The 16,138-nt window shown below is 49.9% G+C and overlaps 2 protein-coding genes across 3 annotated transcripts in view; both read left to right on the top strand.

Moving 5' to 3' along the window:
* plb1 (phospholipase B1) overlaps positions 1 to 3,791 on the top strand; it is a 38,879-nt gene extending 35,088 nt beyond the window's left edge. For both annotated transcript variants that reach the window (XM_069199170.1, XM_069199171.1), the window contains exons 42-44: positions 1,263 to 1,358; positions 1,466 to 1,540; positions 2,939 to 3,791. In XM_069199170.1, coding sequence (XP_069055271.1) covers positions 1,263 to 1,358; positions 1,466 to 1,540; positions 2,939 to 3,187 — 420 coding nt within the window. In that variant the 3' untranslated portion in view covers positions 3,188 to 3,791. The remainder of the gene's footprint in view (positions 1 to 1,262; positions 1,359 to 1,465; positions 1,541 to 2,938) is intronic.
* A 936-nt stretch (positions 3,792 to 4,727) lies between these two features.
* On the top strand, positions 4,728 to 15,628 carry ppp1cb (protein phosphatase 1, catalytic subunit, beta isozyme). Its single transcript, XM_069199172.1, has 8 exons — positions 4,728 to 4,839; positions 6,531 to 6,662; positions 7,975 to 8,205; positions 8,650 to 8,754; positions 9,433 to 9,504; positions 10,203 to 10,354; positions 13,500 to 13,634; positions 14,125 to 15,628. Exons 1-8 carry the CDS (start codon positions 4,788 to 4,790, stop codon positions 14,227 to 14,229), a joined length of 984 nt encoding a protein of 327 aa, XP_069055273.1. The 5' UTR covers positions 4,728 to 4,787; the 3' UTR covers positions 14,230 to 15,628.
* Positions 15,629 to 16,138: the final 510 nt, after the last annotated feature.

The following is a 16,138-nucleotide window of genomic DNA, read 5'->3' on the forward strand; positions in this document are numbered from 1 at the left end:
GAGAGGTGTGTCAGTGATGGAGGGGTCTCTCTCTCTCTCTCCTGGAGCAGGAGTGTGGAGCTCTGCTCTAGAGAGGTGTGTCAGTGATGGAGGGGTCTCTCTCTCTCCTGGAGCAGGAGCGTGGAGCTCTGCTCTAGAGAGGTGTGTCAGTGATGGAGGGGTCTCTCTCTCTCTCCTGGAGCAGGAGCGTGGAGCTCTGCTCTAGAGAGGTGTGTCAGTGATGGAGGGCTCTCTCTCTCTCCTGGAGCAGGAGTGTGGAGCTCTGCTCTAGAGAGGTGTGTCAGTGATGGAGGGGTCTCTCTCTCTCCTGGAGCAGGAGTGTGGAGCTCTGCTCTAGAGAGGTGTGTCAGTGATGGAGGGGTCTCTCTCTCTCCTGGAGCAGGAGTGTGGAGCTCTGCTCTAGAGAGGTGTGTCAGTGATGGAGGGGTCTCTCTCTCTCTCTCCTGGAGCAGGAGTGTGGAGCTCTGCTCTAGAGAGGTGTGTCAGTGATGGAGGGGTCTCTCTCTCTCCTGGAGCAGGAGCGTGGAGCTCTGCTCTAGAGAAGTGTGTCAGTGATGGAGGGGTCTCTCTCTCTCCTGGAGCAGGAGTGTGGAGCTCTGCTCTAGAGAGGTGTGTCAGTGATGGAGGGGTCTCTCTCTCTCCTGGAGCAGGAGTGTGGAGCTCTGCTCTAGAGAGGTGTGTCAGTGATGGAGGGGTCTCTCTCTCTCTCTCCTGGAGCAGGGGTGTGGAGCTCTGCTCTAGAGAGGTGTGTCAGTGATGGAGGGGTCTCTCTCTCTCCTGGAGCAGGAGTGTGGAGCTCTGCTCTAGAGAGGTGTGTCAGTGATGGAGGGGTCTCTCTCTCTCTCTCCTGGAGCAGGAGTGTGGAGCTCTGCTCTAGAGAGGTGTGTCAGTGATGGAGGGGTCTCTCTCTCTCCTGGAGCAGGAGTGTGGAGCTCTGCTCTAGAGAGGTGTGTCAGTGATGGAGGGGTCTCTCTCTCTCTCTCCTGGAGCAGGAGTGTGGAGATCTGCTCTAGAGAGGTGTGTCAGTGATGGAGGGGTCTCTCTCTCTCTCTCCTGGAGCAGGAGTGTGGAGCTCTGCTCTAGAGAGGTGTGTCAGTGATGGAGGGGTCTCTCTCTCTCCTGGAGCAGGAGTGTGGAGCTCTGCTCTAGAGAGGTGTGTCAGTGATGGAGGGGTCTCTCTCTCTCCTGGAGCAGGAGTGTGGAGCTCTGCTCTAGAGAGGTGTGTCAGTGATGGAGGGGTCTTTGTCTTTCTGTCTCTTCAGGATGGGGAGCCAGACCTGAGCTTCTTCTCGGTGGACTGTTTCCACTTCAGCGAGCGTGGCCATGCGGAGATGGCCATTGGGCTGTGGAATAACATGGTGAGACAGCCAGGGTCAGAGGGCAGGGTGAGAGTTCGTGTGTCCCTGAGTGAGAGGCTCTGAGAGGGCGTGAAGTGTGTGTAGTTAAGGGTGTTGTGTTGTTGTAGCTGGAGCCAGTGGGGAGGAAGCAGAACTTCAACAACTTCACACATGACCGGAACAAGATCCGCTGCCCCAGCCAGGTGAGACTCGACACACAAATACACACACTGATATTGACGCAAACATACACATGCACTGCTACACAAATACACACACTGATATTGACACAAACATACACATGCACTGCTATACAAATACACACACTGATACTGACATAAACATACACACGCACTGCTACACAAATACACACCTGATATTGACACAAACAAACACACACACTGCTACACACATACACACAGTGATACTGACAAAAACATACACATGCACTGATACACAAATACACACACTGATACTGACATAAACATACACACACACTAATAGACATACTCTGACACACAAATACACACTGATATACAGACTGAGACACAAATACTTACTGACACAGACACAATGATACACAAAGTGCACACAAAAATGACATACAGATTGATGCATGAATACACAAACTGTTACAAACCACACACCTACTAACTCTAAACACAGAATGATACACACAAAATAAGATACATATATGCACATAAACAGTAACATGCATAAGAACAAAAACATAATGTGATACTCACACATGCAAAGTAACACAAACTCACACAGATGAAAGCACACTGACACACAATTCTATAAGTGATGGAGACCGTAGAAGAGTGAGGCTGTATTGGAGTGACATTACAGAGGAGTAAATCTGTAGGGAGTGAGATTGAGATTATTGAGGCTGTAGGGAGTGAGATTGAGATAATTGAGTCTGTAGGGAGTGAGATTGAGGTTATTGAGTCTGTAGGGAGTGGGATTGAGGTTATTGAGGCTGTAGAGAGTGGGATTGAGGTTATTGAGGCTGTAGGGAGAGATTGAGATTATTGAGGCTGTAGAGAGTGGGATTGAGGTTATTGAGGCTGTAGAGAGAGATTGAGATTATTGAGGCTGTAGAGAGTGGGATTGAGGTTATTGAGTCTGTAGGGAGTGGGATTGAGGTTATTGAGGCTGTAGGGAGTGGGATTGAGGTTATTGAGGCTGTAGGGAGTGAGATTGAGATAATTGATGCTGTAGGGAGTGAGATTGAGATTATTGAGGCTGTAGAGAGTGAGATTGAGATTATTGAGGCTGTAGAGAGTGAGATTGAGGTTATTGAGTCTGTAGGGAGTGAGATTGAGATTATTGAGGCTGTAGAGAGTGGGATTAGAGGGTTGAGATGAGGTCTGAAGGCTTCTTTAAGAAGACATAAGTGTCCAAACTTTGTGGACATAGTCTTCAGGCTGTTGAGCACAAGGCTATACAGACACAGATGATCTGTACAGAGAACCAGAGAGGTAATTGTGCACTCTTACCTCTCTCTAACACAGCACTGTCGAACCCCACAATGAGTGAGTTTCACCACGACCTCTCTCACACCCCGACACCCCCTTCCTCTCTCCTCTGTCTCTCAGGATCAGCCCTATTTCTTCACCAGGATCAACAGCTTCCCCATCCAGCCGACCACGCCTCCTGCCACCTCAACCCCGCCCACCCTGCCTCTCCAGCCAGTCAGCACCGTGCCTCTGTGGGCACCCATAGTGACGGCTCTGGGGGGGCTGCTGATTGGCTGGGCGGCCACATGGCTCCTCCTCTCGAGGAGAGTGCGGCAGAGACTGGGGGAGAAGGAGAAGAAACTGGAGATGAAGGGCACTTCCTTTTGACACCCTGTCTTGCCCAACAAGACCCCCAAAATTATTGTAACTCCCACCCAATAATAAAAGGCACACTGAGCTGAAGACTGGAAGAGATCTTGGAATCATTATAGGGCAACTGAATGGGATGGATGGGCCAAATGGAGCTTCACGTGTTTCCCTTCTGGGGTTCCTGTCCCCCAACAATCCCACTTGTAAAGAGTGCCTCCCCAAGGAGCAGGGGGTGTGCGAGTGCAGAGTCTACATGCCCCTGAAAGCCCCGCCCTGCCCTATCTGCCCTGCCCTGCCCTGCCTTGCCCTGTCCTATCTGTCCTGCCCTGTCCTCTCCTGCCCTGCCCTGTCCTGTCCTGCCCTGTCCTTTCCTATCTGCCCTGCCCTGTCCTGTCCTTTCCTATCTGCCCTGCTGTGCCCTGTCCTTTCCTATCTGTCCTGTCCTGCCCTGCCTTGTCCTGCCCTATCTGCCCTGCCCAGGCCTGCCCTGCCCACAGAGACACACCAGGAGAGGCGATGTGGTGACAGGTGATCACCCATCATGCTCTGCTCTCCAGCCTGCCGGACTGTTCTCAGTAGTGATGGTGTCGGGTTGATGGCGATGAATAAAGTCAGAAATGAGCTCCCTGTGTCCTGGTTTGTGTGCGATGCTGCCCTCTCTGTGCAGGGCGGACATTGACAGCCCAGGGGCCCAGCTGCTGACTCGGAGATCTGCTCGGGGTTCTGGCCCACGCAGGACTGGCTGAAGACGGTGCAGTGGGTTGTGGGTCAGACGGACGGGCCCGGTGCTCTCCTGGCCCGTCCCATGAGTGTGCAGGTGTGGCAGAGAGCTCCCCAGTGTCACTCCCCCATCAGGTTAGTTCAATGGGGGGAGAGACCAATCGCTCCTTCACAGCACAGCAGGCCACAGCAGACCTGGACATTCCTCCAGGCAGCCATTTTATTTTATAATATAGTTTAAAATATCTTATAGTAAATCACATATCACAGAGTATATTGGAGAGTTTACTGTATATATCATGTAGTTAGCATATTATATATCATATAATTGTAACCTAACAGCTGCTCATCACCTATGTGGCTGAAGGAACTGAGTCTCTTTAGTCTTGAGCAGAGAAGACTGTGAGGAGACTGATACAAGTATTAAGGGACTGTCCTACACTGACAGGTTGAAGGAACTGAATCTCTTTAGTCTTAAACAGAGAAGACTGTGAGGAGACTGATACAAGTATTAAGGGACTGTCCTACACTGACAGGCTGAAGGAACTGAGTCTCTTTAGTTTTGATGTGTCATGAACTAGGAGTAGCAAGCAGGAGAGTACACCCTTCTTGGAGTACAGGGCTGTCCACCTGATCAGGGTATCCTGGACAGAATATGTGCTACACTGGGCCCACATTACTAAACCACTCAGCACACTGGACACTACCTGCCTGAAGACTGGGAGTGCCCTGTCCACTCTGCTCCCGGACGCGAGTCCCAGTTTCACCCCCGCCCCCGACTCACTCAGCCAACGGGTGACGGGGGCGCACTCGTGCGGGAGCGGCGCTGCGCCGTTTACTTTAGCGCGGTTTTTGGCGCCGTCTGGCGGTGAGCGGGCACAGCTTTTCGGCTGGGAAGATGGCGGAGAGTGACCTGAATGTGGACAGCCTCATCTCTCGGCTCCTGGAAGGTAGGAGAATCGGAGGGTCGGGGCCTCCGTCTTTGTAGCGGACACCGTGAAGGGCAGTACGGACAGGTGTGCAGTATGTAGTGTGTCAGCCCCGTCTCGCTGTGCCTGTGTGTCGGGACACGGAAACTCAGGTACGGGGGGTTGCTGTGTTCACAGCGGCTCACGGACACAAACTCCCACTCGGGAGCGCTTCCCGGCCACTCCGTGTAGTGTACTGGGTGTCTGCCCACGCACCGAAGCTGGTTCTGACGACGTTAGCCGCGACCGGGCCGGTAGACCGGGCTAGACCGGACCGAGCTGGTGGAGCCTGTTCGCCAGACAGCACCGCCAGAAGCCGGTTTAAACCCGTCTTCTCCCCGGACGCGGAACAGAGAAATAAACACAGGACACGCACCGCAGCTGCAGTGTTTTACAGCAGTTTTACTGCTGCTCGGGACGAATGTGAGGGTAATCGCGTGTGAAATGGAGTCGCGATATAAGACTGTAGGAGGCGATATTTTGTGTTTATAAGTGGCCACTTGTTAGTGTATCGATGGCGACGGAGGACTGTGTTCCGTGACGCAACAGGGCAGGGATACGCTAACAAACACGGCAGGGCCCTGGACTGTAAACACCGAGCAGATGGTCAGGGGCAGACCTAGCTGTCCAGAGTGGACCTGTGGTAGCCGTGTTAACCTGTCTCTCCGTGTTGAGCTGTTTTAAGCCCTCTCTTTCTGTGTATTAACCTCTCGCAGTGCCTTGCTGTGTTACCTGTTTCTGTTCTCTCAGTACTTGTTAACTTGTCTATGTATTAACCTGTCTCTTCCTGTTGTAACCTCTCTGTGTTAACCTCTCTCTCTCTCTGCATTGATCTCCCTCTCTCTATGTTAACCTGTCTCTCTCTCTGTTTCAACCTCTCTGTGTAGTAACCTGTCTCGATTCAATTCAATTCAAGGTGCTTTATTAGCATGACCGATGGGTACAATCAGTGTTGCCAAAGCAAATAAAATAATGAAATTCAGATGAAACAACAAAAAATAAAAGTAAAATAAAATCTAAAGACATATTACAGATATTTACAACAAAGACATATTATAAAATATTGACATATACTGTAGGCGAATGGAGCATTATTAAGAGACAGACTCACTGTTCCTCAGGCTGTGACAGGAGATCACATACTGGGCTGCCAGTTCAGATGCGTTCCCTCCTCCCTCTCCCAGTAGGATTGGGACCCGTTGTGACTCTGGCAGGTGAGGGAACTCTGGGATTAGATTTCTGAATTTGGGGAAGAATGTTTCTCTAATCCCAGAGTATCTGTCACAGTGCAGAAGGAAGTGCACCTCTGTCTCTATTTCTCCCCGCTGGCAGTGGGAGCACAGCCTGTCCTCTCTGGGCAGCCAGGTCTGCCTGTGTCGCCCAGTTTCTATGGCCAGGCTGGTCACTGAGCTCTCTCTCTGTATGTTAACCTGTCTCTATTCACCTGTCTCCCTCTCTCTCTGTGTAGTAACCTGTCTCTCTCTGTGTAGTCACCTGTCTCTATGTTAACCTGTCTCTCTCTCTCTGTGTAGTCACCTGTCTCTGTGTTAACCTGTCTCTCTCTCTGTGTAGTCACCTGTCTCTGTGTTAACCTGTCTCTCTCTCTGTGTAGTCACCTGTCTCTGTGTTAACCCGTCTCTCTCTCTCTGCGTGTCCTCCTGTCCCTGTCTCAGTGCGGGGATGTCGCCCAGGGAAGATCGTACAGATGACGGAGGCGGAGGTGCGGGGCCTGTGCCTCAAGTCCAGGGAGATCTTCCTCAGCCAGCCCATCCTGCTGGAGCTGGAGGCCCCCCTGAAGATCTGTGGTCAGTGGACTCGCACTCACACTCAAGACACGGACGACGAGTTACAGTGTTGCCCATTAACACAACACTTACAGACACCTCACTGGACTGTCATTTACTGTACATCACATAAAACATTATTGAGAGACAGGCTCACTGTTCCTCAGGCTGGGAGAGGAGATCACACACTGTATTGTTATTATTGAGAGACAGGCTCACTGTCTGTTCCTCAGGCTGGGACAGGAGATCACACACTGTATTATTATTATTGAGAGACAGGCTCACTGTCTGTTCCTCAGGCTGGGACAGGAGATCACACACTGTATTGTTATTATTGAGAGACAGGCACACTGTCTGTTCCTCAGGCTGGGACAGGAGATCACACATTGTATTAATATTACTGAGAGACAGGTTCACTGTTCCTCAGGCTGGGACAGTAGGACACACACTGTATTATTATTATTGGGAGACAGACTCACCGTCTGTTCCTCAGGCTGGGACAGGAGATCACACACTGTATTATTATTATTGAGAGACAGGCTCACTGTCTGTTCCTCAGGCTGGGACAGGAGATCACACACTGTATTGTTATTATTGAGAGACAGACTCACCGTCTGTTCCTCAGGCTGGGAGAGGAGATCACACACTGTATTATTATTATTGAGAGACAGGCTCACTGTCTGTTCCTCAGGCTGGGACAGGAGATCACACACTGTATTATTATTATTGAGAGACAGGCTCACTGTCTGTTCCTCAGGCTGGGGCAGGAGATCACACACTGTATTATTATTATTGAGAGACAGGCTCACTCTGTTCCTCAGACTGGGACAGGAGATCACACACTGTATTGTTATTATTGAGAGACAGGTTCACTGTCTGTTCCTCAGGCTGGGACAGGAGATCACACACTGTATTGTTATTATTGAGAGACAGGCTCACTTTCTGTTCCTCAGGCTGGGACAGGAGATCACACACTGTATTATTATTATTATTATTATTATTATTATTATTATTGAGAGACAGGCTCACTGTCTGTTCCTCAGGCTGGGACAGGAGATCACACACTGTATTATTATTATTGAGAGACAGGCTCACTGTCTGTTCCTCAGGCTGGGACAGGAGATCACACACTGTATTGTTATTATTGAGAGACAGGCTCACTCTGTTCCTCAGACTGGGACAGGAGATCACACTGAATTATTGATCAGCTCTGTGTGCTATCTCTCTCTCTATGTTATTGATCATTTCTATGTGCTCTCTGTGTGTGTGGTATTGACCAGTTCTGTGTGCTCTCTTTGTGTTATGGATCAGCTCTGTGTGTTCTCTGTCTCAGGTGATATCCATGGTCAGTACACAGACCTGCTGCGGCTCTTCGAGTACGGCGGCTTCCCCCCTGAGGCCAACTACCTGTTCCTGGGCGACTATGTGGACCGGGGCAAGCAGTCCTTAGAGACCATCTGCCTGCTGCTGGCCTACAAGATCAAGTACCCTGAGAACTTCTTCCTGCTGCGCGGCAACCACGAGTGCGCCTCCATCAACCGCATCTACGGCTTCTATGACGAGTGTGAGTCACGGGGCGTGAAACTGGAGCTCACGTCTGTCTGGTGGCAGGGTGCACAGGGAGCTGGGTGTGCAGTGTGTGGACAGGGTACCCCCAGTCCTCAGGCAGGTAGTGCCCAGTGTGCTGAGTGGTTTAGTAATGGGGGCCCAGTGTAGTGTATGTTCTGTCCAGGATACCCTGGTCAGGTGGACAGCCCTGTTCTCCAAGAAGGATGATGCATCAAAACTAAAGAGACTCAGTTCCTTCAGTCTGTCAGTGTAGGACAGTCCCTTAAGCCCCAGATTATATCTGGTTGCTCAAGTCTGGATTGATTTCAGAGCAGTAAGATTTCTTCTAAAACATGGTGACCAAATTGTACGCAGTATATAAATGAGGCCGTACCAGTCCGTTACACAGTTTTAACCCTTTGAAGTGGGAGGTTAATGTCCATCTCTCTCTGCCTCCTAGGCAAGCGCAGGTTCAACATCAAGCTGTGGAAGACCTTCACAGACTGTTTCAACTGCCTGCCCATTGCCGCCATCATCGATGAGAAGATCTTCTGCTGCCATGGGGGTTAGTGCGTGAACGACTCTTACTTCCTGTCCAGTCGTGTCCAACGTCCTGTCCCGTCATGCTGTGGTCTCTTCTTGTAAACTTGTGCGAGCAGTGAGAGGACTGACTGCCTCAAATTCAAGAGCTGTATTGCCATGATCAATGCCTGAGACAGGAGATCACACACTGGGCTGCAACTGTATTGAATTTCCTTTCCCAGTAGGTTTGGAGCATTGTTTGATTCTGGCAGATGTGGGAATTCTGGGATTAGATGTGTTAATTTGGGGAAGAATGTTTCTCTAATCCCAGAGTATCTGTCACAGTGCAGTAGGAAGTGCACCTCTGTCTCTATTTCTCCCCGCTGGCAGTGGGAGCACAGCCTGTCCTCTCTGGGCAGCCAGGTCTGCCTGTGTCCCCAGTTTCTATGGCCAGGCTGTGGTCACTGGGTCTGTACCTTGACATGATCTCTGTTTCTCTTTGTTGTGTCTCACCCTGTTCGGATACTCAGTGTGTTTTCTGTTGTTGGTCTGGTAGCATTCTAGTCTGTGTTGTATTTGTGTGTTTGTCCCAGAGGGTAGGGTATTGTTGTTTAACTTGTAGTGTGATTTGGTAGACTTTGATGCCCATTGGTTTAGTTGTGTTGTTGGCATCTCCCTCTCCAGGCCTTTCTCTTGACTGACTCTCTCTCTCTCCCTCCAGGCCTCTCTCCAGACCTGCAGTCCATGGAGCAGATCCGACGCATCATGAGGCCCACAGACGTCCCGGACACAGGTGTGTGAGGACCAGGCCGGGTAAGAGGCTGTGTGTCTGAGCCAGGACACAGGTGGAGTGTGTCACAACTCCTACCATCACCAGAGAAGAGCCCCCTCAGCCAGCTGGTCTGGAGGCTCACTGACACCAGCCAGCCTCAGGACAGCCCTGCTACAGCAACACGAATCAAAATCAACCACATCACAACACCACCTCACCCACTGGGACACACACAACACAACACAAACTGGAATGATGCAGGACTCTTAAACACAAGAGCTGAGTATTCAATTCAATTCAAGGTGCTTTATTAGCATGACCGATGGGTACAATCAGTGTTGCCAAAGCAAATAAAAATAATAAAATTAACATGGAACAAGACAAAAAATAGAAGTAAAATAAAATCTACAGACATGTTACAGACATTTACAACAAAGACATATTATCTGACTAGGGTAAGAGACAGCGAGCTCAAATATTCTGAGATTAGACAAACATACCTCTCTGAAATAACAAATCTAATCCCAAGATTCCCACACCTGCTAGGGAGGAAACTCAGTAGAGCTGCAGCACAGTGTGTGATCTCCTGTCACAGCCTGAGGAACAGAGTTAGCCTCTGTTTCTGATGTAAATGTTGTGTTTCTGCCATGGCAGCAGTGTAATTCATCAGTCATGGCAGCCAGGCAGTGTCTCAATAAAAGCCCCTCTCTCTGTCCCAGGGCTGCTGTGTGACCTGCTGTGGTCAGATCCCGATAAGGATGTCCAGGGCTGGGGGGAGAATGACCGCGGGGTCTCCTTCACCTTCGGGGCTGATGTGGTCAGCAAGTTCCTTAACCGGCATGACCTGGATCTCATCTGTAGAGCACATCAGGTGTGTACAGACATGTGTATATATATCTCCACTGTGTGTGTACACTGGACAGCATCTGTAGAGCACATCAGGGATGTACAGGTGTGTGTGTATATATATCTCCACTGTGTGTGTACACTGGACAGCATCTGTAGAGCACATCAGGTATGTACAGACGTGTATATATATCTCCACTGTGTGTGTACACTGGGCAGCATCTGTAGAGCACATCAGGTATGTACAGATGTGTGTGTGTGTATATATATCTCCACTGTGTGTGTACACTGGACAGCATCTGTAGAGCACATCAGGTATGTACAGATGTGTGTGTGTGTGTATATATATATCTCCACTGTGTGTGTACACTGGACAGCATCTGTAGAGCACATCAGGTACAGTGCCTTGCGAAAGTATTCGGCCCCCTTGAACTTTTCAACCTTTTGCCACATTTCAGGCTTCAAACATAAAGATATAAATTTTTTATTTTATGTGAAGAATCACCAACAAGTGGGACACAATTGTGAAGTGGAATGAAATCTATTGGATTTTTGAAACTTTTTTTAACTAATAAAAAAATGAAAAGTGGGGCGTGCAAAATTATTCGGCCCCCTTGCGTTAATACTTTGTAGAGCCACCTTTTGCTGCGATTACAGCTGCAAGTCGCTTGGGGTATGTCTCTATCAGTTTTGCACATCGAGAGACTGAAATTCTTGCCCATTCTTCCTTGCAAAACAGCTCGAGCTCAGTGAGGTTGGATGGAGAGCGTTTGTGAACAGCAGTTTTCAGCTCTTTCCACAGATTCTCGATTGGATTCAGGTCTGGACTTTGACTTGGCCATTCAAACACCTGGATACGTTTATTTGTGAACCATTCCTTTGTAGATTTTGCTGTATGTTTGGGATCATTGTCTTGTTGGAAGATAAATCTCCGTCCCAGTTTCAGGTCTTTTGCAGACTCCAACAGGTTTTCATCCAGAATGGTCCTGTATTTGGCTGCATCCATCTTCCCCTCAATTTTAACCATCTTCCCTGTCCCTGCTGAAGAAAAGCAGGCCCAAACCATGATGCTGCCACCACCATGTTTGACAGTGGGGATGGTGTGTTGAGGGTGATGAGCTGTGTTGCTTTTACGCCAAACATATCGTTTTGCATTGTGGCCAAAAAGTTCGATTTTGGTTTCATCTGACCAGAGCACCTTCTTCCACATGTTTGGGGTGTCTCCCAGGTGGCTTGTGGCAAACTTTAGACGAGACTTTTTATGGATATCTTTGAGAAATGGCTTTCTTCTTGCCACTCTTCCATAAAGGCCAGATTTGTGCAGTGTAAGACTGATTGTTGTCCTATGGACAGACTCTCCCACCTCAGCTGTAGTTCTCTGCAGTTCATCCAGAGTGATCATGGGCCTCTTGGCTGCATCTCTGATCAGTCTTCTCCTTGTCTGAGCTGAAAGTTTAGAGGGACGGCCAGGTCTTGGTAGATTTGCAGTGGTCTGATACTCCTTCCATTTCAAGATGATCGCTTGCACAGTGCTCCTTGGGATGTTTGAAGCTTGGGAAATCTTTTTGTATCCAAATCCGGCTTTAAACTTCTCCACAACAGTATTACGGACCTGCCTGGTGTGTTCCTTGGTCTTCATGATGCTCTCTACGCTTTCAACAGAACCTTGAGACTATCACAGAGCAGGTGCATTTATACAGAGACTTGATTACACACAGGTGGATTCTATTTATCACCATCAGTCATTTAGGACAACATTGGATCATTCAGAGATCCTCGCTGAACTTCTGGAGTGAGTTTGCTGCACTGAAAGTAAAGGGGCCGAATAATTTTGCACGCCCCACTTTTCATTTTTTTATTAGTTAAAAAAGTTTCAAAAATCCAATAGATTTCGTTCCACTTCACAATTGTGTCCCACTTGTTGGTGATTCTTCACATAAAATAAAACATTTATATCTTTATGTTTGAAGCCTGAAATGTGGCAAAAGGTTGAAAAGTTCAAGGGGGCCGAATACTTTCGCAAGGCACTGTATGTACAGATGTGTGTGTATATATATATCTCCACTGTGTGTGTACACTGGACACCATCTGTAGAGCACATCAGGTATGTACAGATGTGTGTGTGTATATATCTCCACTGTGTGTGTACACTGGGCAGCATCTGTAGAGCACATCAGGTATGTACAGATGTGTGTGTATATATATCTCCACTGTGTGTGTACACTGGACAGCATCTGTAGAGCACATCAGGTATGTACAGATGTGTGTGTGTATATATATATCCACTGTGTGTGTACACTGGACAGCATCTGTAGAGCACATCAGGTATGTACAGATGTGTGTGTGTGTATATATATATATCTCCACTGTGTGTGTACACTGGACAGCATCTGTAGAGCACATCAGGTATGTACAGATGTGTGTGTGTATATATATATCTCCACTGTGTGTGTACACTGGACAGCATCTGTAGAGCACATCAGGTATGTACAGATGTGTGTGTGTGTGTATATATATCTCCACTGTGTGTGTACACTGGACAGCATCTGTAGAGCACATCAGGTATGTACAGATGTGTGTGTGTATATATATATCTCCACTGTGTGTGTACACTGGACAGCATCTGTAGAGCACATCAGGTATGTACAGATGTGTGTGTGTATATATATATCTCCACTGTGTGTGTACACTGGACAGCATCTGTAGAGCACATCAGGTACTGTACAGACGTGTGTGTATGTATTTATATCTCCACTGTGTGTGTACACTAGATAGCATCTGTAGAGCACATCAGGTATGTACAGATGTGTGTGTGTATATATATCTCCACTGTGTGTGTACACTGGACAGCATCTGTAGAGCACATCAGGTATGTACAGATGTGTGTGTGTGTGTGTATATATATCTCCACTGTGTGTGTACACTGGACAGCATCTGTAGAGCACATCAGGTACTGTACAGATGTGTGTGTATGTATTTATATCTCCACTGTGTGTGTACACTAGATAGCATCTGTAGAGCACATCAGGTACTGTACAAAAGTGTATACAGTATATCTTCACTGTGTGTGATGTTGTGTAGTGTTGTCTATTGTTGTGTTTCTATGTTGCAGAAGACAGGTGTGTATTGAGCAGTGACTTGATGTACAGTGTTGTGTGTTGTGTTTCCAGGTTGTGGAGGATGGGTACGAGTTCTTTGCGAAGAGGCAGCTGGTCACTCTGTTCTCGGCTCCTAATTACTGCGGAGAATTCGATAACGCGGGTGGCATGATGAGTGTGGACGAGTCGCTCATGTGCTCCTTCCAGGTGACCAGCACACAGGGCTCAGTCAGCGATGGGGGAGGGTAGAGGGCAGAGGTCAGGTTAGGAGTTAGTGACAGGGAGAGGTCAAAGGGGAGAGGTCATGTCAGATGTGCAGGTGTGATAGTGACTGGGATTTCAGAGGGGAAAGGCCATTTGTGACAAGGGGAGATCAGAGGGGAGAGGTGAGATTAGGTGTGACAGTGACTGGGAGAGGTGAGATTAGGTGTGACAGTGACTGGGAGAGGCAGAGGGGACAGGTGAGATTAGGTGTGACAGTGACTGGGAGAGGCAGAGGGGACAGGTGAGATTAGGTGTGACAGTGAGAGGGAGAGACAGAGGGGACAGGTGAGATTAGGTGTGACAGTGACTGGGAGAGGCAGAGGGGACAGGTGAGATTAGGTGTGACAGTGAGTGGGAGAGGTCAGAGACTGTTGCTGTCAGTAAAACCTTTCACCTTGACAGGAGCTGCTGACCCCTGCTCTCTCCTCCTCAGATCCTGAAGCCATCAGAGAAGAAGGCCAAGTACCAGTATGGAGGAGTGAACTCGGGGCGCCCTGTCACGCCACCCCGCACTGCCAACGCCCCCAAGAAGAGGTGAGCGGTGCGGCCAGACCGCCGCCCCTCTTCTTCCTCTTTTTCTTCAACCCCAGACACGTGCTGCACCCCGACAGTCTCCGCTCCAGTCGGGGCGTGTCGGCGCTGCTGGGGGAGCCGTGTGTCCTGCCCTTGCTGACTGACCAATTGACTGCTCTCTGTTGCTGTCTGGGCACCCTGCTCCTCCTCGCCTGCTCTTCCTGCCTGTACAGACACGCTGCTGAGACCATGTCGGTTCTGCGTTTCTCCTTTGGTACTTCATCAATTCAGCTTCTCAGCGCAGCAGGGAGAGGCACCTCTGACCCTCTCCACCCTGTGGCCTCAGGGCGGCTGCGGTAGTTACTGAGACTGGAACCTGTCCCCGGCTGGGCAGGGGCTCATCCTGGCCAGTCTCTGCCTTGAGCTGTATTGAGGTCACAGTGTCTTTGTGAATGAGGGGTCACTTGAGTCACACAGGGGTCTGTGGGCTCTGAGGCCCAGAGAGACGGAGACAGGGCTGGGAGGTGTGGGACAGGTGACGGGGGACGGGGACTGAGAGGGTGAGGAGATGACAGGGTGAGGAGAGTGAGGAGTTAGGGGGGTTAGGGTGAGGAGTCAGGGGTGACGGGGCCTGAGAGGATGAGGAGTCAGGGGTGTCAGGGTGAGGATTCAGGGGTGACGGGGACTGAGAGGGTGAGGAGAGTGAGGAGTCAGGGGTGACGGGGACTGAGAGGGTGAGGAGTCAGGGGTGTCAGGGTGAGGACTCAGGAGAGTCAGGGTGAGGAGAGTGAGGAGTCAGGGGTGAGAAGGATTGAGAGGGTGAGGAGTCAGAGATAATGGGGTGAGGGGGAGTGAGGAGACACTGGGAAGGGGAGAGAAGGGTGGGAGAAGTTGTGTGAGGGTGTGGTGGGGAGACAGTGTTGAGGTAGTTGTGGTACAGTGAGAAAGCTCCTGACTGACGCTCTGGCCCTCAGAGCCTGCTGTGGAAGTGTGTGTCTGAGAGCTGTGGGCTGGCAGCAGGACGTTAGCCTGCACTGGTGCGGGGAGAGCGTGGCAGAGAGAGCTGTCCCATCCAGGGCAGGAGGAGACACCCCTGGCTCCTGTGTGACCAAGTGTCCGGGCCGAGCGAGACAGAAGTGTTCAGTGTTCAGTGTTGTTGACTTCCTGAATGGGCCTGCGCCTCTTCCTGGCCCCTGTGCTCTCTCTGCCTCACGTCAAGAGTCAGAGACGTCGGCCTGGGTTGTGTCTCGGGCAGCGTGCAACACCAACAGCGACCATCCCACTGCGTTATGTTTCTTCACACACTTTGTCTTGTTTGTGTTTTTGGATTTTTCTGGGGGTGAACTGTAAGAAACCCTGTTTTGAGATTTGTACCAGTTAGTTTTGAAGTCTTTGGTTTCAATAAATGTAACAGAGTGGGGTAAGACTGCCTGTCGGCTCTTTTATTTCCGGATGGCCTGTCAGTGTGCACACAGCAGATACAGCCCTGCACGTCTGCAGACACCCTGATCTCCTGCCCTGCTCTACAAGGCCAAGAGCTTGCATACAGTCTTATCCATCGCATTCCCACTTCGAGCTGTTACACTACACTACAGAGAGATACAGTCACCCCACTGCTCTGTCCTGTAGGGGGAGAGAGAGACAGTCACCCCACTGCTCTGTCCTGTAGGGGAGAGAGACAGTCACCCCACTGCTCTGTCCTGTAGGGGAGAGAGACAGTCACCCCACTGCTCTGTCCTGTAGGGGGAGAGAGACAGTCACTCCACTGCTCTGTCCTGTAGGGGAGAGAGACAGTCACCCCACTGCTCTGTCCTGTAGGGGAGAGATAGTCACTCCACTGCTCTGTCCTGTAGGGGGAGAGATACAGTCACCCCACTGCTCTGTCCTGTAGGGGGAGAGATAGTCACTCCACTGCTCTGTCCTGTAGGAGAGAG

This window comes from Lepisosteus oculatus, chromosome 2, assembly GCF_040954835.1.
Source record: "Lepisosteus oculatus isolate fLepOcu1 chromosome 2, fLepOcu1.hap2, whole genome shotgun sequence".
Classification (NCBI taxonomy): domain Eukaryota; kingdom Metazoa; phylum Chordata; class Actinopteri; order Semionotiformes; family Lepisosteidae; genus Lepisosteus; species Lepisosteus oculatus.

Bases quoted from the DNA above. Each gene is read 5' to 3' on its own strand.
- ppp1cb (XM_069199172.1), top strand. From the start codon at position 4,788: ATGGCGGAGAGTGACCTGAATGTGGACAGCCTCATCTCTCGGCTCCTG. The intron at 8,206-8,649 runs GTGAGTCACGGG...TCTGCCTCCTAG, and splicing joins CTACGGCTTCTATGACGAGT to GCAAGCGCAGGTTCAACATC. The intron at 13,635-14,124 runs GTGACCAGCACA...TCTCCTCCTCAG, and splicing joins CGCTCATGTGCTCCTTCCAG to ATCCTGAAGCCATCAGAGAA.